The 27,558-nt window shown below is 47.0% G+C and overlaps 1 protein-coding gene across 2 annotated transcripts; it reads right to left on the bottom strand.

Moving 5' to 3' along the window:
• Positions 1-1,893: 1,893 nt before the first annotated feature.
• Positions 1,894-27,558, bottom strand: UFD1 (ubiquitin recognition factor in ER associated degradation 1). Of its 2 annotated transcripts, XM_007091577.3 has the most exons (12): positions 27,424-27,558; positions 24,063-24,195; positions 23,651-23,683; positions 19,759-19,880; positions 16,502-16,632; positions 14,080-14,152; positions 9,910-9,978; positions 8,542-8,607; positions 8,224-8,271; positions 7,358-7,446; positions 5,873-5,954; positions 1,894-2,401 (listed from the first exon to the last, which is right to left on the bottom strand). In XM_007091577.3, the coding sequence occupies exons 1-12, from the start codon at positions 27,424-27,426 to the stop codon at positions 2,327-2,329; spliced, it is 924 nt and encodes a 307-aa protein (XP_007091639.1). In that variant the 5' UTR covers positions 27,427-27,558; the 3' UTR covers positions 1,894-2,326. The 2 variants fall into 2 exon arrangements, with proteins under 2 accessions (XP_007091639.1, XP_042817789.1); XM_042961855.1 differs by lacking the exon at positions 24,063-24,195.

The following is a 27,558-nucleotide window of genomic DNA, read 5'->3' as shown; positions in this document are numbered from 1 at the left end:
ACGGGGTTCAGGCCGGTTTCATTTTCATAAACCTCAAAAGACAGGGCTCATTTTCATAAGCACATACTGAGCATCAACTCCATGTGGCGAAGCTGCCATGTCTGCGGCTACAGTAGTTTCACTTGAGTGTCCACTTGAGGGTGAGGGTGAACTCACAAAATAACCTGTATTGGCTGGGCGGGGGTCTAGGGAGCCCAATGATGTCCTGAAGGAACCCAGGCTAGTAGTGGAGGCTAGCGAAGGATGTTTCCAGCACAGTGGCAGGCTGGTCGAAGGCATGGAGGCTGCGTGTGACAAGGGGCAGAGAAGAAGCCTTATAAGTATGGGGCAGCTTGTATGTCTGATTAGGAATGAAGGCTTTACTCTGAGACATGGGAAGACATGGAACGTTTGTAAACAAAAGAGGTGCACAAGAGGAAATAAAAGCAAAGAAGCTAGTGAATCTGAGTAGTCCTGCAATACCTATGCAGTGGGTCTCCAACTTGGGAAAACTTACTCATCTGCTGGGGAGCCTCTTACAATGCAGTTGCTGGACCCACCCCAGGAATGAGACAGCGTCAGACTCTCAAGGTGGGCCAGAATGCTGCAATTTTACCAGGAGTCCTGCCAAGCTGGCTCATAGACCAAGCTTGAAGACAGAGAGGGCTGCAGACCAGGGGGCAGCAGTAATGACAAGGTGACCCCTGGTGACCCCTCCCCTCTATATCACCAGAAGGCCCACCAAAAGAGTCCACCTGCAGCCCAGGCAAAGAAGTGTGGCTCCAGCAAAGCACCAGGAGTGGTTTTATTGCATACACTGTAGATGTTGCTTAGGAAAGACAAAAACCCAAGGCCAGTGCCTTACTTTAATATTCATTATGCATCAAATGATACATTAGCCAGTGTGATCCTGCAAATGGAGGCTGCCTACCCACCAAGGAGGGCTTCTATTTCAGCTAGTGAAAGAGAGATCCCCTTAAGTGGAGGGTCAGGGAAGTCACAGCAGTGCTTCATGCCTCATAATACCTTGTCCATCATCAGTGGTGACAGTCTGGGCAATAGTCCAGCTCTTGTCTTCATGACAATCATCTATTCTCTTGACTTGATGACATGTGGGTGGACCCTGGAGCAACCATCCTGAAGGGGGCATCCTCTCTTGAGTGTTCAAGGAGCTCTGTCCAGAGATGGAACCCTCTGTTTTCAAGCAGGAGTCCTGGTACAAGAGGAGACCCTGCTCGGGCTGACAATCCCAACACAGGGTTCAGAGAACCTCACTTCTCCCTACATTCTCCAGAAGTCCCACACAGAAGCTCTTTTCTAATGGCAGGATGGAACAAGGGACACCTGCAAGCAAGTCTTCCTCCAACTTCTGGTTGGAGGCCCGGTTGGGGCAACCCATGTTGGTACCTAATCAAACATTTGGAAGCAATCCAGGTTTTAGTCATTGCCCATTTTTATTTGAAATTCTTGATGTAAAATTATTTTCAAGGAACAAAAGAGATTAAATTAGATTAACATGTCAAAAGATCTCACATTATAGAAAGTGATCTGAGACCAAATTAATATTAATAAAAAAGATAGGCCAGCAGAACCTTGGATAATTTAATACATTAAAACTGGGAGTGGGAGGTAGGGAAGGAGAAAGAGGAATGTACCTTTAGCACTTATTTATTCTAATTCGTATTTGTGCTTCATCATGAAGTTGTTTTTACTGTAGAACAGATTCATTTAGGTTTATTCACTCATATTTCCATATGAAATCAAAATACAAGTGGAAGTGTATTCAGATCAGGAATCCACCTTCTGATGGTTCTTTTGAAAAAAAAAATCAATATGTAAAATAAAAATAGAAACACCCTTCCTCATATACTTAAATTGCAGCCAGAGTAATGGGATAACCACTATTTATAGAGCACATATCTAGCCATTTTTTCTAGGCCAAAGGCAATGTTCTAAGCTATCAACCTGGGAAAAGAGAGGATTAAGTGAAAAAAGAGAAACAACACCTCAAGTTAGAGCAACCCAATCCCCTCCATTGGTTTTTATCAGGAATTGGGGAACTCTGCTTTGGCTAAGGCAGTGGGAGCACCCCCAAGGGCTGAAAACAAGAAGGGGCAAGGAGGAGGCTTGCCTATGGGATCTCAGAGTGAGCTTTCTCCTTCCCAAAATCAACCACCAAGTCTGATTGTTCCACTTCCAGGTCAGACTCAGTAATTCTTAGGTAACTCTAAACAAAACACAAAGTGACAGCATCCTCTGCAACAGTCTAATCCCATCAGAGCCAGTAACTAAAAGCCATTATGTTGCAATTGATTATTTTATTTTCCAATCAGCCAACAGTCCCAACTTATGGCTTTCTTCCCTTTTTACGCAACGACTGTCCTTCTCCAGAGAAAGCGACGAATCTGCCTCCAGCTTCATCCTAAGTGTGAAGATAAAATACTATTTTCAGAAACTCCTTGGAGGCTTAGAATAAATGCTTTATTCTGTTGACTCATGTGCCAGCCACCTATTTTCCTCACTTCCACATTATACATAATAAGAAATATCTTTGAAGTGGAAACACAAATCATAGTCTACTGAATTGAGAAACAAAACCACAGAATCACAGCTATGCCTCTACCACAGCCTTTATTCTCAGGTTGAATGTACATCCTTTTGCAGAAGAATCACATTTTCAAAATGGAAAAATGTAAAAAATATAAAATACACCCCAAAAGAAGAATCATCTGTAATTTCACCACCCAAAAATATTTCCAGCCACTTTATTATATATGACTATATATGACCTATTATACTTCCCGAGTCTCAAGTCAATGAATTTCTTTTCTCGTATAGGCTACAGAGAATTCCATCACGTGGGAGAGGCAGTCTTCCACCACTGGATGTTACTACCAGGTTTGCGGTATTGTAAACAGTTGTGGTGAGCAGCTTACTGTGTTTGTACTCAACTCTTGATTTTTTTTTTTTTAGAAGTATTATTCTTCCATAAAAGGACTGTGTGTTATTTTTATTTTTAATGCTTTTAATATTATGGTCACTAACCAGCCCTCAGAAACATTCAATCAAGCTATTTCCCCACCAAAAGAAAGAGGGCTTGTTTTTTTTCTGAACTCCTGAAAACAGCAGGTATCTTTTCATCAGCTTGTATTTGCTAGTCACTTGGAGGCGTTATCTGTGCAAGAGGATTTCACACTCCATAGTACGTGCTCCTGCCTGCACTTGCCCCTCCTGACCTCCATGCAGGAGTGTACTGGTGTGGTGGCAACCATGTCAAGTTGAGTCACAGCTAAACCAATCAGCCTTCCTTTTCTGCAGAGCCTTCTGTCTTGTCCTGCTGTTCCTGTGTCTGGCTTCTCTCTTCTGCACACATTCAATCACAGCAGGCATCCCGCTGTTTTTGTCTGTTTGCAGGTGCATCTCATGGGGCCTTTAAGCTGCCCTACCTGGACTGGCCATCTTCTTGGTGCTACGAATGTCTTCAGGGCTCCCTATTTCCTGGACCTAAGGCTTTCTTATTTCTACTTTATTCCTTCATTTTAGTAGGGTACATCCTCCAGATGCTTCCTGAGAAAGGGTGTTTGAGGAATACCTTTTTGTGAGATCCTACATATCTGAAATTAGCCTTTTCTACTCTCATGTTTCCCTGATAGGTTTGGTTGGTGTTAGATTGCTGTGGCTGCCATAACAAAATATCACAGCCTGGGTGGCTTAAACAACAGATAGTTATTTTCTCATGGTTCTGGAGACTGGAAGTCCACGATCAAAGTGTTGACAGGTTCGGTTTCTTCTGAGGGCTTGCTCCTTAGCTTACAGATGTCTGTCTTTTTGCAATGTCCTCACACGCATGGTCTTCCCTCTGTACATCTAACTTTCCTCTTCTTACAAGGTCACCAGTCAGACTGGGTTGGGGGGCCACCCTAATGGCCTCATTTTAACTTAATCACCTCCGTAAAAGCCTTTATCTCCAAATACAGTCATATTCTGAGGTGCTGGGTGTTAGAGCTTCAACACAGGACTTGGGGGAATATAGTTCAGCCTGTAAGAGTTGGGTACAGAACTTTTTAGAAAAGTTCCCTCTCAGAATTTTGAAGACACTGCTCCAAGATCTCCTAGCTTCCTGTGTCCTGCTAAAATGATGCCATTCTTAATCTGTAGTACAGCCACTTTCTGCCTTCTGAAAGTTTTAGGATCTCTTCTTTGCCTCAATAGGGGGCTATTTTCATTCACAGTGTTGGATGCTCAAGGGGCCCTCCAATCTGTAAACTCTGTGCCCTTTAGTCTGGGGACATTACTTCCCTGATGGTTCCTGCCCCTTTAGTTTCTCTAATCTCTTTTCAGAACTCTTCTGATTTAGAGGTTAGCAGCAGAAACTTCCTGACTACAGTCTTCACTCTGGGGTGAGCTGGCTGGCACATTCCTCAGGGTTCATCAGACTGTCCAGAAAAGCTCCTCCAACTGCAATAAGCAAGTCTGGCAGCCAGTGTGTGAGCCAAGCAAGGGAAGGATATCAAGGGTGACAACATTCAGGATGCAAACTGTTACTCATTTGCTCTTTTAGTTCAGTCCTATCCACTGTACTGATGGCCCCAGCCTCGGGACCTGTCGTGATGCCTCTTCCAGAAGACGAGCCTCCAGTTTTCTCCTGGGGTCAGGCAGGTACATCCCCAGCAGGTTAAGGGGATAGTGGCGGGGGGTTGGGGAGAGGAGGTGCTGTGGTTCGGTTCTTTGTGACACACATTCCATCTTTGTCCCCCATTGCCAGAGGTGCCTTTCAGAGGTCTACTCTCTACACCAATCTGCCTCTTGGCTTTCCCCACAGTCAGCTCAGAATGTGGCTTCCATGGCCTGTGAAGTCAGTTACCCCTTCTGTTCTGGGGCTTTCAAAGTTTTGTAGCAGCTGCCTCCTCTTCTTGCCAATGTCTTTATTACCTTATTACCTTGTGCCACAGCTTTCCTGAGGGTTCAGGATGGGGTAGCGCTAAGCATGTGCCTTCAATCCCATCATCAGCCACACATTTCTTCTCCAGTACTTATGGATTAAACAGCTCCAGCTGTGCCCCGCCCTCCCTTTCCTGTATCTCCAGCAGTCAGGTCACAAGTCAGCCTGGAGGACGGCCCTGCTGAGGCCTCCAAGCTGGAGGCAGCAAGCCCCAGCATGTAGCTGGCAAAGGCTTGGAAAGGCACTCAAGGAGGAATCAGAGGGTAAGGTCTCATTGGGGAACCACACTGGTTCCTCTGAGCCTGGAAGTTTCCCAACACCGTGTTAATTCAAGGAACATTAAGACCAGGGCGGGATGCAAAGGGGTAGGAAGTGTGTAAACGGTGTAGTGGTCTCTATCCCCAACCACCCCACAGGAAGAGGGGAAGAGTTCAGTGGCCAAGGGGCTGGTGATGGCCCTGCAGCCAGGATCCTGAGTGGGCTCACAGAACATCTGCCCTCTAGCCTACTCTAGATCCCCAAGACACTGAGCCTTAGGGAAAAGGAACCAGGAGAGTGGTGGGTCTGAAGTGCTGGTGTTCTAGAAATAACACGAATTGTCCCTGAACCCTAGGTGCCCTCACCTCCACACATCTTCAGGCTCACATGTGTAAAAATGCAGACAATCACGGCAGCCACCTCAAGGGACGGGGCTGGGGATTAAATAGTTAACTATGGCACTTGGTCAAGGCTCTGTGAGCTGGTATTGTGTCGATCACCACTGCCAGGTGACACCAGAGCTGTGGCCTACACACTCCCCGCATGGTCTCAACGGGACAATCAGGCTGCCAGGGAGAGGAGGGCCCTAGGCATGGGGAAGAATATGACAGAAACATCCTTATTCAGAATGAAAAGAACTCTCCAGTCATCATTAACGAATAAAACTTCTCATTACCAGTAAAATAAACTCACCTCTTCAACCTTTTTGACCAGTGGACGTGAATTTCTGATGAAAGTGATCTTACCAAGTTTAAATTCATAATTGGGAATTCCCCTGTGAAGGAGAGCAAGGAGGAGAAGTGTTAGTTTCAAGAGAAAAAAGCATTAAAATTCATTTTTTTTTAATGTTTATTTTTTGAGAGGGGGGTATGGAAGAAAGAGAGCACACACACACAAGCGGGGCAAGGGTAGAGAGGGAGAGAGAATCCCAAGCAAGCTCCATACTGTCCATACAGAATCTAACATGGGGCTCAAACTAACAAACCATGAGATCATGACCTGAGCCCAAACCAAGACTCATACAATTACCCGACTGAGCCAACCAGATACCCCACATTAAAATACCTTGTTTTTTTTAAAGTTTATTTATTTATTTTGAGAGAGAGAGAGAGAGAGAGAGAAAACGAGCATGCACATAAGCAGGGGAAGGGCAGAGAGAGAGGGAGAGAGAGAATCCTAAGCAGGCCCTGCATTGTCAGCGCAGAGCCCGGCATAGGGCTCGATCTCACAACCCATGAGATCATGATCCGAGCCAAAATCAAGAGCCGGACACTCAACTGACCGAGCCACCTAGGCACCCCTAAAATTCATTCTTGACAATCAAGAGGAAGGCAAGCAGAAGATACAAGTGTCCTCCCGACAACTCTCATTCTGGGGTACACTGCTGTACCCACTCTGGCCTTGGGCCAGCCCTCTGGTGCTCCCCAGCATCCTTCCTGAAGTAACCTGAAGGCAACTGGGGAAGAGGCCTGTAGACCTGGGGCCTGGCCTGCAGGGAGGTGTCACCTGGAGACTTGGGGGCCTCATCATCTCTGTCCTCTAGCCTCATAGAGCCTGCAAGGGCTACATTCACACTGAATTCTTTAAGCTCTCTTAAGAGACTGGGTAAAAACACTGCCAGCATTCTCCTTCTGCTCTAACACACATGACATATCCCCGCCACCTCCATGAAGGCCACCAGAGCAGGGAAACTGCTCTAAGAGTCTCTGGGCCCCTAAACAGAAACACATTAAGTAAGGCAGTTCCTGCCTCCTGTTTGAGGGAAGTTGACATAATGTGACTTGAATTATTTGAAGTCACAAAATAGGAAAACAGGGAGATTACTAAACAGGTAGTGGAATGACCTGAAACAGGAAAGCAAGCTGATCAGGTACTACTTGGGAACAGGTGGAGGCAGAACTGGAAGCACCAATGGAGGCTGTGGGAGAGGCTTGGCAGTTGAGGAAGGGCACCAATACCCACTGTCCCCCTCCCCACCCCTCCAGAAACAGTGGCTCTGGTGGTGCTCCAGCCCACTGAGGAGAACAGGCAGGGGTCATCCATAAATACTGCCAGCATCCTTGGTCCAGGCTTGGTCTCTAGAGCTCCAGTGAGGTGGCCCCACCCCAGGAATCTGGCACAGAGCCTCCCTGTAGGATGACAAAGCATCAGGCGGGAGCAGAGTCAGAACAGACCCACCTTTTAATGTCTCCAGGCTTGATTGGGGAGGGACTGGGCTCTACACCTTTCTTCTTCCCATCCAGTCTATTTCCAGAGCCGGAAAAGGCCTAGACAGGTGAGCAAGAAAGTGCGCAAGAGCTAGTGAGCATACACATGCCCTTTGCCCAGAGATCGTTGCAGGGATGTGTGTTGGAGGTGGGCTGTCCAGATCCCTTAAGAACTGAAGCCCTCACTCCCCAGCTGCTGGAGTATGGACAGCCGAGAACTCTCCGCCCAGCTCCTCAGAAGATTACAGTGAGATGAAAGGAGCCTCCTGGCCCAAACACAGCCACTCTACGGGGGCAGCCAATAGCTAATGACAGGTTGAAAGGTCTGGCCCTAGCTTCTGCAGGGCCACCCAGCTCAGGGCCCCAGGGGTGGGGTGGGCTAAGGCCTCTGTTGCAATGCCCCACAGCTCTACTTTCTAGTCCATCTCCTCTGCTGCCTCCCAGAACCCTGGTGCCAGCACACCAGCCATCTCTACCTCTTCCCAGGAAGGCTGGCTGGCGGCAGCGCTGGGAGGTCACACTGCAACTTCCTTTCACAGAGGCCATGTTATTAGGGATAGAGCAAATGTCGTCATGTCTGGTCAATCTAAGAGAAGAATACGTGTGTCCTATTTTAACTTTTTGGTAAGTTAGAAATCTTCAAAAAGAAGAAGAAAAATTGGATCTGCCTTGTAGAACTGTTAGGAGGATTCCAGGAGAAAATGGATGTAAAGTGCCACGTAACCGATAAAGTGCCAGATATGTGTGTACACGGATGCCCAGAGCCCCAGTCCCTACGGAGGTCCCCAGATGGCACAGTGGGCATACAGAAAGTTAAATGTGTGGCCTGGTACTCACACGGAAGCCCAGCTCTCCAGCATAGCCGCTGTGGTCAGCTTCGCCTTCCTGATAGGGACAGAAATCATGCGATAAGCCTCTCAGCAGGGATACCCCAGCTTTTCTCTTGGGCCTCTCATTGCTACTGCCAACCCTGCACCCCAACAGCTGGGACACACTGTTCCACGGGAGCAGGGCACGTGGCCATGTCAGCACCGGCATAGGCCAAACGAGAATCAGCTGTCAGGACAAACCCAGGATGCCCTCCCACAAAAGTCCCATTACCAAAGAGGGCAAACAGTGCTGGAGCTGGGGAGGGATGTTGGTGAAACAACTTACAGCAGACTCCTCATGCTGGACTTGTCTTTCAGGCTCCTTGTAACCCAGTGGGGCATCGAAGTCTACCTGTGGTGTCAGAAAAGTAGTTTTGGGATGTGGAGACACTTAGGCTTCCTTAGCTTTTCTAGTTTAATGGAGACAACTGTCGGTTCACATGTGGCTGTAAAAAATGCTACAGAAAGTTGCCCTGTATGCTTTGCCCAGTTTTCCCAATGGTAGTGTTTTAGAAAAATTGCATATAGTATCACCACCAGGATAGCAACAGTGACATGATCCCACCTTCCTGTTCAGATTTTCCAGTTTTATATTGGCTCACTGGTGTGTGCATGTTAAGGCCTCACAATTTTATCACAAGTGTAGGGCAATGTCTCCATCCCCACAGCTGAGATACTGGACTGTTCCAACATCACAGGGACCCCTTGAGTTGTCCTGTTACAACCACACCCGCCTCTCTCCTGGCTTTCTCTCCTAACTCCTGGGAACCATTACTCTGTATTCCAAGTCTAAAGTCTTGCCAGTTTCAAGAATGTAATACACATGGGACATATAACATATGTCAGAATATAACCTTTTGGGATTGGCCCCTCTTGCTCGGCAGCATTCCCTGGAGATCTACTAGGCTGTTGTGTGTACCAGTAGTTGCTTCCTACACAGGAGCTAAGTTTTCTTAGCTTTTTATTTTTTAAGTGTATTTATTTATTTTGAGAGAGACAAAGACAGTGCAAGTGGGGCAGGGGCAGAGAGAATCCCAAGCAGGCTCCACACTGCCGACAGTGCAGAGCCTGACGTGGGGCCCGAACCCATGAAGCTGTGAGATCACGACCTGAGCTGAAATCAAGAGTCAGATGTTTAACTGACTGAGCCACTCAGGTGCCCCAAGTTTCCTCAGCTTTTAAGAATATTCACTCTTTAGGGGCACTTGGGTGGCTCAGTGCAGTTAAGCATCCGACTTGGGCTCAGGTCATGATCTCACAGTTCATGAATTCAAGCTGCACACTGGGTTCTCTGCCATCAGTACAGAGCCCACTTCGGATCTTCTGTCTCCTTCTCTCTCTGCCCCTCCCCTGCTCACACTCTCTCAAAAATAAACATTAAAAAAAAAAAAAGAATATTCCTTCTTTAGCATGTCTAAGATGCTGGTGGGTGCAGCCATCTCAGAACTGGCTACACCTCTGCCAGTTCTCTTGGTCTAAGAAGGATCATAAGGTCAGCAGCCTCCTTATAATGTTCTGGTATCATCTTCCTCCTCTTTCACCCAAACAGTCCCAGGGGCTACATGACACCCTCGAGGGGAACTGGCCTGCAGGGGCCATCAACTGCCCATCTTCCTTCACCCCAAGCGCACTTGTAAGCAGCAAAGGTACTCACGTTCATGTCACACTCAATGATGGACACGGCTTTGTCAGGCTTGGTCTCCATCACCCGCAGTTCATAAATCTGTAGGAAAAAACCAAAAATCAGTTTCACAGTTCGTGGCAGCATTGGGGGCTGTCGTCATTCATGTTACTGTGGCTCCCTACTAGGCTCGCAGACACATCATTCACCTCCATGACCCCCTCCCCCAGATGCACTTCTTGCTATGACAAGGGGGCTGCCTTTGTGGGGGAAGGCTGCTTTGATGCCCATAAGCGGTTCAAATCAGACAAGGTAGTTATGCATCAAATTGCAAAAGACACAACCTTTATCCCAGGAAGTTCACTTCTAGGAATTTATTCTAAGCAAATAATTAGCTAAATACCCAAAGAGAAAATTCTGAGAATGTTCACTCCAACATTGCTAATAATAGTGCATTCTCAAAATACCTACCAATAAATTGGCCAAATGAATAATATTTGTTCACATATATGGAAATTATAGTCGCCAGCAGAATACCATGCAGTCAATGGGAGAAGTTAAAAAAAAGTCATATTGCTGTATGTCCAAGATGATCTCAAGTGTGTCAAAAATGTATATCAAAACATCCAGAAGCGGGGTGCCTGGGTGGCTCAGTCAGTTGGGCGTCTGACTTCGGTTCAGGTCATGATTTCGCAGTTTGTGGGTTCAAGCCTTGTGTTGGGCTCTGTGCTGACGGCTCAGAGCCTGGAGCCTGCTTCAGATTCTGTGTCTCCCCCTCTCTCTGCCCCTCCCCTGCTCGTGCTCTGTCTCTCTCTGGCTCTCAATAATAAATAAACATGAACAAAAAACAAACAAACAAACATTCAGAAGGGTAAGAACAAAAAGTGGCAGAATCTGCTTTTTCATGCATCGTTTCTGGTTTTCTGTTTACCTGAGTATGTCTTGCTTTTACAAAGAACAGTCTGGAGAGTCCCACCATTAAACAAAAGCCTCAAGATTAGGGGGAGGGTCCCCAAAGTAAACTGAGAAGGCTTCGTGTGCCCAGTCTGTTTTTAAAAGTTTCCTCATTATTTAATAGAAAATGAACAGGGGCGCCACAGTGGATCAGTCAGTTAAGTGGCCAACTTGGGCTCAGATCATCATCTCAATGGTTCATGAGTTCAAGCCCCACATCAGGCTCTGTGCTGCTAGCTCAGAGCCTGGAGCCTGCTTCAGATTCTGCATCTCCCTCTCTCTCTGCCCCTCTCCCACTCAAACTCTGTCTCTCTCAAAAATAAACGTTAAAAAAATTGGGAGAAAAAAAAAAGATGAACAGAAATGAATGCATGCTACTGTACGGATGTAACGCAATTTCTCCAGTCAAAATCTGGGCTGACTCCAATGGGTTTGCCAGCACCACACTACTACCAAAACTGCTATGAAATCTGTACATGCACCCCTGTCTCCGGAGGAACATGTTCTCATTTTGCTACAGTACTGCTTTCAAACTGCAGGTCACAAGGAATTAGTAGACCATAATACCAACTATGTTGCAACCAGAGCTGGGAAAGAAAAATCTTAGAAGGAGCACCATAGAAATGCTAGAATATATTGCGTGAGGTATACTTCCTATACTTCCGTGACAATTTCTAGTGTTTTGTATTATTCTTAAACGTTCAACATGTATGTGGAGTTCCCAGTTAGTTTTACTGATTGAACTTTTTCTTGGGTTGCAGACACTTTCACTCTGAACAACTCTTCAGGCTTATTCTTTTCTAATATTTTAGATGTTCTTGCTCGAGGCTCTCCAACGTTATTACTGCTTTATGTGGCGACATTTACCAAGATTTACTTCATGTTTGCTAGTTTATTTGTTCACCATTCCTTCTGGCATGCTGGTCTTTCCTTCTAGGAGAATGCTTATTCCTGAAGCACATGCTTTTGAAGTTCCATTAGTAAATAAACTCTCTGGGATTTGGTTTATCTGAAAATATTTTGATTTTGCCTGCATTCTTTAAAGATTTTGGTGACAGTTACTTTCTGTCAGCCTCCGAAGATACAGTTGCTCCTTGAACAACATGGGTTTGAACTGCCGCTGGTCCACTTACATGCAGTTTTACAGTACAATACCTTAAATGTATATTCTCTTCCTTGTGACTTCTTTTTTTAAATTTTTTTCATGTTTATTTATTATTTTGGGGAGAGAGAGACACACACAGAGTGTGAGCGTGGGAGGGGCAGAGGGAGAGACACATAGAATCTGAAGTAGGTTCCAGGCTCCAAGCTGTCAACACAGAGCCTGAATAGGGGCTGGAACTCGTGAACCATGAGATCATGACCTGAGCCAAAATCAGATGCTCAACCAACTGAGCCACCCAGGCACCCCTCCTTGTGACTCTTTTAACAACATTTTCTTTTGTCCAGCTCCACGATATATATAACATGAACTATATGTGTTAATCGACTGTTTATGTTCTTGGTAAGGCTTCCAGCCAACAGTAGGCAATTAGTAGTTAAATTTTGGGGACTGAAAAGTTATTTGTGGGTTTGGTGACCCTAACCCCATATTCTTCAAGGGCAAACTGTATTCTGCTATTTTTGGCTGTAACAGTTGCTGTTCAAAGGCTTACTATTTACCGTTCTTTTCTAAGTACCTTCTCTCTGCTTATTTGGTATATGCAACTCACCCTGTTTGATATATACTATACTCCCTGTTACTTTGGGCTGAAAGCCAGTTCTAAAACAATTTCATTTATTATCTCTTCACAATATTGTGGCTCCATCATTCTCTCCTGCTGGGATTTTCACAGTGTGTGTGACTCTCTCAGTGTACCCAATAATTCAGTCTCCCCTATGCTCATTGCCTTGATCTCTTGTGTAGAAATTTTTTTAAATCTTATTTATTTTTGAGAGAGAGAGACAGAGAGAGACAGAGAGAGTGAGCAGGGGAGAGGCAGAGAGAGAGAATCCCAAGCAGGTTCCACACTATCAGTGTGGGGCTCGAACTCACAAACCATGAGATCATGACCTGAGCCGAAACCAAGAATCGGATGACTGAGCCTCCCAGGTGCCCCTCCGTGTAGAATTCTAAGGCATTTCTCCAGATTTAGCTTTCATTTCATTAATTCTTTGTCAGCTGTTATTTAACTCTTTGTTTTTCAAACCCTCCTGGTTATTTTTGGTAGTCTTATTGATTGCTAAATTTTATGATTCTGTTTTTAAAAATATCTTTGAACATTTTACACATAAGTACTTTATGTTTGCATCTGAAAATGCCAATACTGATTTCCTTAAGGGTCTATATCTGCTTTTCTTGTCTCTGCTTGGGTGTCAGGTGACAATGTCCCCAGGCAAAGCCAGGTTCTGCTTCCCCTGTGCCCCAGAGCGCTTGGAGCACCCTGCAGGGCCAGCTCCTTGAGGGCCCGTCCAAGGGAGGGAATCACAAGGACAAGGACCCAGGCTACTTTGTTTCTGTGTCCCCACAGACCAGCAAAGGGATTAGCTCAGATCATAGGTGCAGTGGAGAGGTTCTAATGGAGGCACAATCAGTACCCTCGGCCCCATGGGATATAGACTATGATTAATAATGTTAAGCTCATTCACCTGTAAATGCAATCAATCCTCAAAACAGAGCTGCTGAATGAATTACTACAGGGGTTTAAACATGAACGCATGAGGATTTTAAAAAGCAAAGAGTAGGTAGCAATCCTGATAAAAGCCATGCATACCCTGCCTAAAAAGAACCTCCATTCATTCTGTGCTGACAGCCTGACAGCAGGAAGCCTGCTTAGGATTCTCTCTCTCCCACTCAACCCCTCCCCCATTCGTGTGTATATGCTCCACATACTCTCTGTCTCAAAATAAATAAATAAACTTAAAAAAAAATGGGGACCCATGGATGGCTCAGTCGGTTAAGCAACTGACTTCAGCTCAGGCCATGATCTCATGACTCATGGGTTTGAGCCCCGGGTCAGGATCTGTGCTGACAGCTAAGAGCCTGGAACCTGCTTTGGATTCTGTGTCTCCCTCCCTCTCTGCCCCTGCCCCGCTTGTGCCATCTCTCTCTCTCAAAAATAAATAAAAATATTTTTAAAAAAAGAAAGAAAGAAAGATCCCTCCCCCCACCCCCCATTCAAACATCAGAATAGACACTGCAAGTCTTCAGGTGTGACCTACGCTGACCTTGGCTCTGGGCCCTATTGGCCCCGTGGTTGAGACACTCACCTTCTCATTGTAGTTGATGGCAATCACATCCCCTGTGGTCAGGCAGGCAAAATTTCTTAATGCGTTTTCTAATCTGCAGACACACACTGTTAAGGCAACATGGCAAGATGGGCACCTTAAATCTGAAACCAGTTCTATAAAGGTTTAGATGATCACTGTCATAAAGTATACCAGACAGGCATATACTGGGCTGGTGCTAAAACACACAGCTTTGATACAGTGAGATATTACTCAGCAATAAGAGAGGGTGAACTCATTAGATGGATGAATTTCACCAACACTGCTGAGGGAAAGAACCTGCCACAAAGTGTTCCCTCAAAAAAGGCAGCTCTCTGAGGGGTGGGAAGCAGCAGGGAGGTTCCTAGAGCTGGATATCAGGTGAGGAGGGGCAGGCAAGGGCACAGCAGACCTTTTGGGAAGATGGAAGTGTTCTGGGTACATGGGTGTTCACATTTGTCAACTGACCAAACTGGGCGTTTTATTGTATGTAAATTACACTCAACAAGTTGATCTTAAAAATCCTATGGGAGCATGGAAGAAAAAAAGACTGAACGAATCATAAATAGGCCCCCTCAAAAGTTCATCAAAAATCAAAGATGTTCTGACACTTGTTCTTCTATCTTTTGGGTGGTAACCCAACTTTAGGGCAGTATGTTCTAAAATAAAAACTAAAAAAATAAAAATTAAAGAGGGAAAGGGAACCTGTAAACCCTTTTTATAATTGCAAATAATAATAATTTCTCTAAAACTGAATAACCCAAATGCCCAGGCAAGGGAGTTATACCTAATCACACGGAATACTTTAACCATATCATCCTTGTCAATTCAGAGAATTACTTTAAATAGAATGGGCAAACATACGACACTCCTCCAGAACCTAGCACTGTGACATGGCATACCAGGCAAGGCTCTCAAGAGTCTGACTTGAGAGGAGAAGACTCAGCCTGTCCAGGATCCCTTCTCTTGGTCAGACAGCCTTTCAAGATGAGAACAGCTTTGTGAAAGGGCATTCTGTGTACACTGTCTTCGCTCCCTTGCATAAAATGCCATGCTGTTGGGGTGCCCTTCCCTTAGCTCCAGCCCAGCTGTCAGAGCCAGCCCACTGGGTTTCTGCATCACAGCTCTATGTGCCCAACCTTCTTGGCTCTGTGCTGAGTCTGCCTTTACTAAGAGCGCCTTTATCCTGCCTGTCAGCCAGACCCAGGAGCACCAGACTGCCTCTCCGCTGACGAAACTGACACTCTTTCTCCATGAACTAACAAGTTAACCATGCGGATAGAAACAGCCTCTGAAAACAATCTGGAAAGTCTGCACTGCAACACACATGAAAATCCAGAGAAGATCAAAAGGGGGCGTGGTCATCGAGGCAGACACTCCTGGGCACTGATCACCAGACAAGCACCTTCAAGGCAGTGCTCTGAGGCATCAGGTGAGCAGACATGTCACAGTATGTCACCCTGCCTGTAAAACGGGAAGCCTCCAACAATGAGTGTGGCGAGCACAGCTCCCCAAGCCCACACCATGTCCAGGACCAAGTCATAGGGAACTCAATACGCTGGTCCAGACATAGTCAGCAAGAGACTCACAGCCCACACGTCCAGGATGTAGCCGACATCAGCTTGCTCCTGGGTTGGGGTTGGGGACAGTGTGCAAGTAGGGAGGGTAGAAGCAGGTTTTTTTTGTTTTTTTTTTTTTAAACTACCTACCTGTCTGTATTGTTCAACTGTGTTTTATCGAGCCTTTTAAAAACAGATAGTGGAGTGGTTGCCCTATAACAAGATCTCAACAAGCAAGCCAGGGCCTCCAATCTAGAGGTCTAGACCACAGACCACACACAGCATGCTCCTTGCCCACACCAGTTGTTTCTTAAATTATCAACACCCATGTCTGGCTCACATTCAGAGAATTATCAAAAACCACTAAAACCTAAAACCTTTTCTTTTCTCTTGCTTACAGAAAAATGTACTGTGTCACTGCTCCCCAATGGTTTGGAGTGAAAAGCATTAACCCTGGGTAAAAGGTGAGGCTGAGTAGCATTCATGGTTGAGGTGGGGCACGAGGGGCCCGTGAGGGTTTTGGCCTTAGAGGCAAACCAGCCAGCCTCCTTCCACCAAATACACTGAGCTTTGTGCCAGGTGCCCCAGTCTACCTGGAGGAAGGGTTCCACTTTGCTCTCAAGGAAGTGTCTGGAGACTGTCCAGAAGAGGCCCAGAGAGTGCCACATGTGCTTGTCCAGGCCCAAGCCCAGGTCCAGGCCAGGGTGGACATGCTGGCTAAACACCATTATTCTCAAACCACAACTCCAATCAGAAACAAATGTGTGGTCCCTAAAGTAGGCACATGCTCAACAAAGAGCTCGCTTTTTACAGACTGCCAGCACACCCCTCCCTTGTCCAGAAGAACCCTTATCTCAAAAGGATACACTGCTTTGGGGTTGGTGATGTCCAGGAAGTCAGGGCTCTGAGGCTGGAATTTGGAGTACGTGGCTACTTGAAGGTTGACACTCTCCACCTGGACCAAGCCCCCTTCTTCCAACAGCAAATTCTGCATCATCTAAAAGAAGAAGAAAGCTACATGAGGCTCCTGGAAATCAAGTGGCCAGCATGAGCATCATCTAACCACACACTCAGCAGGCCAAAGTCTGGCATTCTGATGGCTCTTCCTTGGGTCCCTGGAAGAGGAGCCGGAGATGAGGACTTGGGGACATGTAATTTAATTGCGATTTGATGTTAGGAAAGAAGGTAAAGCCAACCAGCAAGTGAGTCAAAGGCGTGAAAAGAAGGAGGACTTGGGGTACTACCTAGGTGCCTGCAGCCAGCAATGTGTCTCCGTCAGCCTCTAAGAAAAGATGGTCCCCTAGAAGGAAAGGCCACTAGCTCCAGGTCTCCTAGGGACAGTGTTTCCCCAGGGAAGCTCACCCCTCCATACCTTTGAGTTGTCTCACACACAACTTACAAGGCCTTGGGGCAAACACGGCTGCAAAGGGAGTAGGATAATGATGGCACCACGTGGGCTTACCTCACATGGAATGGCCATATAGCTGAGGCAGGCGCAGGGTGGTGACAAGTCCCCAGAGTGTCTGCTACAGGGGGCCACATAAAACTGACAAGATAACTTCATACTTCTATGAAACCACCCTGTGTGGTGGGTGCTGGGTGAGGAACAAGGCAGAAAGATATGAACAAAGGCTTCTGAGTACCTGGTGTGCAGGAAGTCAAGAGACCATAAGGCTGACACTCAAGGGTCTGAGACAAGGAGGGTGGGCCAGGAATGAGGAACCCTGCATGTCTTGGGAGTGGTTTTTTGCTTTTTTATTTTAAACTTTCTTTTTTTTTTAATTTTATTTATTTAAAAAACAATTTTTTTTTTATGTTTTACTTATTTTTGAGAGCAAGAGAGACAGCACGAGCAAGAGAGGGGCAAAGAGAGAGAGGGAGACACAGAATCTGAAACAGACTCCAGGCTCTGAGCTGTCAACACAGAGCCCAATGCCAGGCTTGAACTCACAGACCACGAGATCATGACCTGAACCGAAGTTGGACATTCAACCGACTGAGCCACCCAGGCTCAGAGAGAACCAGGGGCACCTGGCTGGCTCAGTCAGTAGGGCATGCAACTTTTGATCTGGAGGTTTAGTTTGAGCCCCATGTTGGGTGTAGCTTTAAAAAAAAAAAAAAAAAAAAAAAAAAGCCAAAAACCAAAACCAAACAAACCCCAAAAAACAAAAAAAACCTTAAAAAAAAAAAGCGCAGTGAGAACCGTATGAGTGAGCCTTTACACACCCATCCCTGGGTTCAACAGGTCACAGCTAACCTCGGCTCCTCATTCAACACCCCACTCCCTGACCCCATCCCACACTGGGCTGCCCTGGAGCCAGTCCCAGGCATCACATCCCTTCAAGAACACTTCACCCAGGCGGCACTGACGGACCAGCACTGTGGCTCACAGAGGCGGTTAGGAGGTAACTCTAACAGTCCAAGGACAAGATACAGGTAAGAGGGAGGTAGGCCAGGGCCAAGGAGGGCAGAGGTCATGAGTGAAGCTAGAGGGTGAGCAGGGCCCTGTGGGCCTGTAGAGGTCCTGACACACTCTCATTGAAGGACACACTTCAGGCTGGTGTGGTCGCTCCAACAAATGTAGTACACATAGTAGGACAGGCACAAGGCAGCAGGCTTTCACGCACTCCCAGTGGTCCTGGGCGGAGATCTCGATCTAGGCCAGCAGATGAGGCCTCAGGTGCTAGAAGAAAGGCCAGCATCTGCTTCAGGCTGACTTGTCCTGAAGAGGCCTGGGAGCTCTGGGTGGGACAGAGCACCTAACAGAAAGCACCTGCTCACGTACCGCTGAGGGTCAAAAGATCCTTAGGCCAGCTCTGCAGCAGCAACTGGAAACGCCTAGGCAATCATCTGCTCTGGCCAAGAGCTGGAAGGCCAGCCCAGGAAGAGGCAGGTCTATGCTATCTAAAGAAGCTTCCCAGGGAATATGATATTTCCTGGCAAAAAGGATCCAATTAGTTTTCTGGTCCAAAGCATCCTGGGAGATTGGACAAGGGGCCACCAAGTCTATGGGTTGGAGAGAGAACTTTGGAGGTACGGTGTACCCCAGTGTTACCACCTCCTCTTTTACCTCTACACATGGGTCCCAGAGTAGCTCTGAGGATCCAGAGTGGCCCTGAGAAGTTGTCAGTGTGCAACACTTCAGCCACCCACATCACTCTATCCGATGAGTGGGACAAGTCCTCCTGCCCAGGAGGGGCACCTGCAGACCTACAGGACAATAAGGTACCAAGTGGCAAGTGTTGGGAAGGGCAACTGAGCAAGGAAGCAAATTGAGTCTGGGCTTTGAGGCGTGAGTAAGAGCTCCTTTGGGACAGAGGCTGGGAAACAACACAGGAGGGACCAGGAAGCAGGTGTGATGGGAGTGCAGGGATCCCGTGGGGAAAAGGCTGGCCGGGCCTACCATTAAGGAAGGACCCAGGCTCAAGAGAAAGTTTGAGTGCAAAAAAGAGACTTTGTTTTTATGGCAAGGAAGTGATACACTTTGGAAAGACTCAGTTACAGACAAATATCTAAACACACACACGATGATGTGACAAAACTGGGGGAGAAATTAGACTTGGGGAGCAAATGTATAAAAACCTAAAATTCCAGGGGTGCCCTAGTGGCTCAGTCAGTTAAACATCCAACTCTTGATTTCAGCTCAGATCATGCATGGTTTTTGAGTTCCAGCCTTGCATTGGGTTTTGTGCTGACAGTGCAGAGTCTGCTTGGGATTCTCTCTCTCTGTCTCTCTCTGTCTCTGTCTCTCTCTGTCTCCCCCTCTCTGTTCCTCCTCCGCTTGTGCTCTTAAAATAAATGAACATTAAAAAAATAAATCAAAATAGAAACCTAAAATTCTGTACACAGACCACTTCAAAAATACTCCTGCTTCATTATTTTCGCAAAAGCCTTGCCTAGGAAATGGCAGGTAAACAGGTGGCTGTGGTTTCTAGGCTACCAGTTGGTCTACTGTCAAAGAAAGGTCACCCCCCAGCATGCAGAACCTTGTTCCAAAACCCTTCTCTATTAGCCATGTCATTGTTCCAGGGGCGAGGCTCTCCCACGTGCTGGGGGCCCTCCCTACTTCAAAGCCCCAACCTGAGACTCTCAGACTCTCAGAGACTGGCACAGTCCCACTCACCCAGTGTGGGAGGTAGCAGATGCCCTCGTCGGCCACAAACTCCAGCACACCACAGTGCGTCATGCGGTCTGAGTTCTTGTTGGTCAGTTTGAACAGCATGGGGTAGGTAATGTTGAGTCGGCCTAAAGAGGAGAAAGAGGCTGAGGCAGAGCTTCGGTGAGGGAGTTCTATTCTCTGAATGCGCTCCTCTGAAAATCAGCCTCCCTGGGTGCTCCCCAGAGCAGGCACTCAAACCCACATGGTGCTTAGGCCCCTGGGTGCCTACCCACCCAGTAGACCCCATGCTCCCCTGACATATCACTTGGCCCAGAGCTCAGGAATGTTTGGTGACCCAGGTATACAGTACCGGCTCACACTTGAAGTTTTCTGAAACCCCAATTTTAAAAAGTGATACGTTAACTCATTTATTCATAAATAATTTCATTGCCACCCATGTGCTGGACAAAATCCATGCCTGCAAGGGTTTCTAGTTAGAAGGGTGGAAAAGAGCCTATATGTCCATCAACTGATAAATGGATAAAGAAATTGTGGTTTATATACACAATGGAGTACTATGTGGCAATGAGAAAGAATGAAATATGGCCCTTTGTAGCAACGTGGATGGAACTGGAGAGTGTGATGCTAAGTGAAATAAGCCATACAGAGAAAGACAGATACCATATGTTTTCACTCTTATATGGATCCTGAGAAACTTAACAGAAACACATGGGGGAGGGAAAGGAAAAAAAAAAAAAAAAAAAAGAGGTTAGAGTGGGAGAGAGCCAAAGCATAAGAGACTCTTAAAAACTGAGAACAGGGGGCGCGTCTGGGTGGCTCAGTCGGTTAAGCGGCCGACTTCGGCTCAGGTCATGATCTCGTGGTCCGTGAGTTTGAGCCCCATGTCGGGCTCTGTGCTGACAGCTCAGAGTCTGGAGCCTGTTTCAGATTCTGTGTCTCCCTCTCTCTGACCCTCCCCCGTTCATGCTCTGTCTCTGTCTCAAAAAAAAAAAAAAAAAAAAAAAAAAAATTAAAAAAAAAAAAAAAAAAAACTGAGAACAGGGGCGCCTGGGTGCCTCAGTCAGCTAAGCGTCCGACTTCAGCTCAGGTCACAATCTCGCGGTCCGTGAGTTCAAGCCCTGCGTCGGGCTCTGAGCTGATGGCTCAGAGCCTGGAGCCTGCTTCCAATTCTGTGTCTCCCTCTCTCTCTGTCCCTCCCCCGTTCATGCTCTGTCTCTCTCTGTCTCAAAAATAAATAAAACGTTAAAAAAAAAAATTAAAAAACAAAACAAAACTGAGAACAAACTGAGGGTTGATTGGGGGGGGTGGGAGGGAGGGGAGGTTAGGTGATGGGTATTGAAGACGGCATCTTTTGGGATGAGCACTGGGCGTTGTATGGAAACCAATTTGACAATAAATTTCATATATTAAAAAAAAAAAAAAGAAGGGTGGAAAAGAAATAAACATGTACACCTAGACGTTGCAGTGCTCTGTGAGAGTCATGGGCAGGCCAGCCAGGGAGGGAATGCCAGAGAGGAAGCAGCCTGAACAAAGGCATGAAACCCAGCCAGTTTGGGAATGGCTGGCAATTGGGTGAGGCTGGGGCACCTGGACAGGGTGTGAATGTGGTCAGGAGGAGAAAGGATGGGCCAGACACTATGCAGGGTGGAAGCATTCAGCAATGTGGCTCTCTGCAAGGTCACCACACAGTCCGTCCGTCCCCTCACTCTAGTGGTCCCAAATTGAGGCCCCATGGATGGCCAGAGGCAGGCAAACAGGACCATTGGCAGGCTGACTCAGAAGTGTAGGAGGTGCAGGCAATGTGAAGCAGGAGAACCCAAGAGTTGGGGACTTGGCGGAGGGCTCTGCAACAGACTGATGCAGTGACAAGCAACAGTGTTTGCCATGTGCCAGGCTCTTGCTTACTCTTCCCAGAACAGTGAGGTAGGGACAATCATTACCCTTTTCATCTATGGGGAACTAACATGCCCGGTAAGCAAGAAGCCCAGGATCACACAGCCCAGGAGTGACCATGCTGGGATTCAACCCAGGCTGCTGGCCCAGGTTGACCTGGCTTAACCGCTAAAGCCCACTTCGGCCTGTCGGTTTAAACATGGCAACAAAAGTTCCATTCAGCACCAGGAGGTATGGCAGACTCTGCCTAGGATTCTGGTGATGCAGATCAAGTAAGAAGCTTGGGCAGGAAGCCACAGATGAGGGAGAAGAGCCTTCAGAAGTGGCAGCAGTGGGTGTGGGTACCCCCCCCCCAACCAATCACCAAGGGTGCCTTGGATGCTGGAGTACAATGGCCAAAGGCCCAGAGGCCAGGCCCTCTGTCCCCAGGGCACCTCTCAGCTGTGGAGTTGTGAAGCAGAACCATGGTCAGTCAGGGTGAAGTAGATCAGGCTGTAGCCAAGGATCCAAGATTCTTGTCGTTGGAGGAAACCCCTGTGTTCCTCAGTCTAGTAGTTTTCAAAGTGCATTTCCTGATTTAGAGAAGTGCCTTGAGGCTCTGAGCCCTCTGCACTTCCTCACCTCCTCCAAATTGAGTAGTGACACTTTTATAAATTAAGACTCCCTGTAAGATTTCATTTAGACAAAATTTCTTCCAAGACTTAAAAGATCTGAACACTGATCTAAACTCTACTGTCCCAATCCAAGTCACTTCTTAGACACTTGTACCAAAGGTCACTCCTGGCACTCAGCTCCTGGGTCAGCTCAAATAGAAGGGCAGACTCTCTGGGGGGGCCTTGTTCCCTCCTCTATGATGACAGCCTGAGGGCTATGAACCCCAGGGTGCTCTATCTACCTACTGGCTAAGCAAATGCCAGAATTCAAGGCCTCTGCTGTGTGTGGCCACTGCCACTGCTGGCATTGGTTAAGCGATGCTGGCTAAAGGCCACCTCCTGTTTTCTGACTGGCGTCACATGGGTTTGGGCTGTTTATACACACGCCACAGGGCACCATCTAGAGGAGGCACTCCTGCCACATAGCAGCTCTGATGGACAGGTGCCATGTGTCCCTGTTTAAAGATGAGAACACTGAAGTTCAGAGGCCAAGTCACTAGTCTATAGCCAGGCCAGGCTGCACCCCTTCTCTACAGTGCTGTCCCACATGTAGCAGATACCAAGTGTGGACCTGTGCTTTGGTGACCTCCACTGTCCTCCCTCGGATGGGAGGAATTCACACCAGAAACACCACTGAATCTCAAAAAGCAGTGACTGTGCCTGTAGTCAGGGGCATGAGGTGTCTCCATGGGTTGTTCTCAGGGGATGAGAGGTTGAGGAAAGAGGAAGTGTGGCCACTCTCACAACCCTTGGGACTTTCTGGCTCCTGCTATAAGAGACAGAACCTGATGAGAGCGGCAGGTTCTAGGGCAGAAGATAACGCGCTGTCGATGCAGTGGGGCAGACAGGGCTAGAAATTTGGGCCTGGAACTGAAGAAACATGTTTGGGGAGGAGGTGAGAAGCCTATGCACAGCATTCTCTTGGGAGCTGACAGCCTCCTTTAGGGAAAAACCTAGTGAACCCAGCCAACAGAGTCAGCTGCCTCCGCAGGGTGAAAAGCACTGTGTTCAAACTTTCCTTGTCCTGATGGGATCTGGATAAAGTGTGTGTGTGTGGAGGTGGGGGCGGTCGGTGTCAGGAGAGTAGAGAGCCTCCTTCATAGGGGAGAAATCTAGAGCTGAGTACTCACTGGCCCCCAACTGGACAGCTGGCCGCCATCGGCCATCACCTCACCAGGCATCCATCCGTGGGCCCAGCAGTCCAGCCCAGTATGCAACCTCCAGGGACACTTCCCATCCAGACACAATGAAGGTTGCCTATGCCTGGACATACTGAAGAACATGTGCGCAAGTTTCTGATGTCCATATTTAAATGACCTCAGTTCCCAGGTCATGGAGAAAATACTTACTGAGTTGATCGAGGGCTGAGGGCGGCATAATTACTGTGGAAAGAACATTTAAGAAACATTAAGAAAGTAAAAATTAAAAAGGCAGCACAAAAGCCAAAATTTAGTTGCTGTCATATCTTTAAAACATACTACACGATACTTGTAAAGTAGCCAGAATTTCATAATAATCGTTCATAAGGAATTTTCCTTGCTGTAATTTATTGCGGGAACCAGATAGCTATTAGCCATAAATCTAATCATAATTAGAACTCTCCCTTCCACCCCAGGCCCCCCTTAGGAAGTCTGGGGCAAGCAAGACTCTCACTGTAACTAGCTTCTGGTTACACATGCAAAACAAGGGCTCCTGAAGACTGCAAGCACTGTAGGCTGAGGGCAGGAAAGGTTACTATTCAAAATAAAAACGAGCACATACTCTTCCCTCCTTTCTCCACATCTGACCTGTCATTAGGCCCTGCGAGCATGGACACGGAGAAGCAGCGGTACTGCGTGGAGAAGCGGTTCTGGAAGACCCGGGGAATCGGGTGGTCAAACATGTTGAAGGAGAACTACAAGGAAGGAAAGAGAGACTGGAGTTAGAACAGAACAAAGGTACATCTCTTCACGTCAAAAGCCCAAACAGGTCAGGGTAGTTGATGCTGCTGCACCTGTATAAAGGGCAAGATGCAGGGCAATCCTGATGGACCAGAGCAGTCTGCCTGAAGCACTTCCCGGTGGCACAGTGTATCTCAAATCTGTTTCTACACATTCTGCCATGCCCAGGATCATCCCTCCAATCTAGAGTCTACTGCTTTCTTACTAAATCTTACTAAAATATATGATTGGCCACGTCAAGCCTGTCATTAACTTCTTTCAGTCTCCCATGCCTCCGCTCCCCAAGGATCCAGGCCAGATCTCACATACACCTCAGGGACTGGCTACCGACAGCCCTTACAATCTCCTATACCGGCCACACCTGGTTTCTCCAACAGAAACACTTGCCCTCTTCTTGTTAATTTAAAGAAATCTATCTATCTGAGTGCCCGAGTGAGCAAGGGGTAGAGAGCGAGAGAGAGAGCGAGAGAGAGAGAGACACAGACAGAATCCCCCAAGGTGCAGAGAGAGAGAGGGAGAGAGTGCAGATCCTGGAGCAGGGCTTGAGCTCACCCAATGTGGGCTCGAACTCACAAACCGTGAGATCATGCATGACCTGAACTGAAGTCAGATGCTGAACCGACTGAGCCACCTAGATGCCTCTGCCAAAACATCTATTGAGTGCCCACTATCTGCCAGGCTCTGAACTAAGCACTAGCAAAACACTCTAATGATGTTTGCTCACTAACAAAACAGGTACAACATCTGCCCCTGGAGGAGCTGACATTCAAGACAAGGGAATCAAGTAAGAGAAAATGTTTCCACGTCTGATACTGATAAATGCTCTAAGGACAAGACGGGGTAAGGGAAAGAGCTCCTGAGAATGCTATTTTAAATGGGTGGTCAGGAAGGGACTCTGCAAAGACTTGAGTGCCAGGAGGGAGCCAGGTAAAAAACAGGGAATGGCATTCCAGACAACAGGAAGAGCAGGCACCCAGCGTTTGCACCCCATCCCTTTCCCCTGGCTTCCATGACCATCCTTTCCTGGTTCCAGGAACCTTCCCTGCTTTGCCCAGGGTTTGGACTGATGCCCCTCCAATGTGCTCTCATGGTGTTATGCCATGGTAGTCCCTCCTGCTAATAAGTAGAGCCAAGATATTGTGCCACCAAAGTTAATATCCCAGCTCTTAACTTGTGGACTATGGTGAGGCTTAGAAAACATTTTACACAGCAATTTGGAGTCTTCTCAAAGTATTGCAATTGCCATGAGTCCCCCCAACCAAATATAAAATTGCACTATAGGGCATAAACCCAAAAGAATTGAAGGCAGGGTCTTGAAAAGATATTTGTATGATGTTCGCATGCTCATAGCGACATTACTCATAATAGCTAAGGGATAGAAACAATCCAAGTGTCCATCAACAGATGAATGGATAAACAAAATGTAGTACACCCATGTAATAGAATATGATTCAGCCTTTAAAAGGGAGAAAACTTTATCACATACTACAACGTGGATGAACCTTGAGGACTTTATGCTCAAGAGAAATAAGCCAGTCACAAAAAGACAAATGTTATATGATTTCACTTATAGGAGGTCTCTAGAGCCATCAAATTCATAGAGACAAGAATTAAAATGTTGGTTGCCAGGGGGTAAGTGAGGGGAAATAGGGGGAATTGTTGTTTAATGGGTAGAGTTTCAGTTTTGCAAGATGAAAAACTTCTGGAGATCCAATACACGACAATGTGAATATACTTAACACTACAGAATCTATGCTTTAAAACAGTTAAGATGGTAAATTTATGTGGTTTTTACAAGTTTTAAAAAATATTTCACAATAGACAAATATTTCTTGACTTGATTCCAAATACACATCAAGTAGAGACAAAGCCTGATTAGGTAGTTTACTAGCAATTCCAAAATCAAAATTAGCAAGATGAATCTGCAGTCTTCTTAAAATGCAAACACAGCAAGTTACTGCTTAAAATCTCAAATGGCTCTTCAATCCCTGGGGCTTTAGCATAGTAGTTTTCAAACCTTTGTCTCTCCTTCCTTTAAGCAGAACTCTGTTCAACAAAGTCTTGGCCAGAAGCATAGCACATGTGAAGGTAGAGCAGTGGAGTGGGGCTTCCCTGAGGCTTTCACTACACCACCCCATCCAAGGCATTTTTTCTCTTTGCTTTTGTTCCTCATTAAGTCAGAAAATCCCCACGAAGTATTTAACACCCTTAACAATCTGCCTTCAATCCACCCATGAACCTGACCTTCTGCCCCTCTCTGCTGCTCCCTACCCCAAGTCCTACTTTCCTTCATAATCCCAATGTCTAGTATACTGCCTAGACCTATCAGGTATTCAGGGTCTTTAAGTGGATGAGGATGAACTTGAGAATGGAAACATGATTCAACAATGAATACTTGGGACAAAACCTAGTAGTCATTATTTTTGCTAAAATAAGCAAATGACACTGAGGCAATGCTGTACAAAGGTAATGAGACTCAGCATTGCATCCAGACAGACTTGGCCTCAAATTTCCACTACCCGCTTCTTTGACTACCAGTAAACTACCTACTTCTTTAAACCTTGTTTTTTTCATGGTTAAAATCATACTAATCGTCCTTGTCTCCAAGGGCATAGTAGGGATTAAATGGGATAAGGTGTAATAAGGGACTGTGGGTGTTGAAAGAAGTTTAAGAGAAAAAGCGCCGGCAAAAATTAGCTACTACTGTTGTTATCCACTGAATCACTTACATAGCTGAAGGGATCATTACAACCCAGCCAAGACCAAGAGGTACTGCGCTTGAGGAACTGGCTCAAGGGCTGAGTGTTCCGGCCCACCGGAATGGTTCCCAAGCATTCTCCCTAGGGGGGCTGACTCTGCTCCTCACGCCCAAACAACCTTTCAATTAATTTGGTGGAATGGAAACCTGTCACCTGTATAGCACTTATGAGACCCGTGAGTGGACACAAACGTAGAAGAGTTTTCACCCTGAAGGAGTTCAAGTCCAACTGAGAGGAAATTCGAACCATGCCCAGGACTACCGGAGATAAGCTGAGGCCGATCGTGGTCAAGGGTCCGGCACTCGCCCGGCGGGGGTGACTCGGCATCTCCGTGGCCGTTTCTGTCCGCCCCGCCGGGCCCGGCCTCGGCCCCTGGCTCCAGGCCCCAGCCCCAGCTCCCAGACCCTGACAGGCCACACTCACCATGGTGGACACCTCAGCCTGGCAGATGCCGCTTCACCCAGAGAACGTTAGGATGGGAGCCCGCCGACCCTCTCAGCTCACAGCCGCCGAAGCCGCCGAAGCCGCCGCCGCCGCTTCCGCTCCGACGCCCTGGGA

This window comes from Panthera tigris, chromosome D3 (assembly GCF_018350195.1).
Source record: "Panthera tigris isolate Pti1 chromosome D3, P.tigris_Pti1_mat1.1, whole genome shotgun sequence".
Lineage (NCBI taxonomy): Eukaryota > Metazoa > Chordata > Mammalia > Carnivora > Felidae > Panthera > Panthera tigris.
This window is presented reverse-complemented; position numbering and strand designations above follow the sequence as displayed.

Coding starts and splice junctions, on each gene's coding strand:
- UFD1 (XM_007091577.3), bottom strand. Junction 16,633..19,758: donor TCTGCTACCTCCCACACTGG/GTGAGTGGGACT, acceptor TTCTTCTTTTAG/ATGATGCAGAATTTGCTGTT. Junction 7,447..8,223: donor CTGGAGAGCTGGGCTTCCGT/GTGAGTACCAGG, acceptor TCACCTGTCTAG/GCCTTTTCCGGCTCTGGAAA.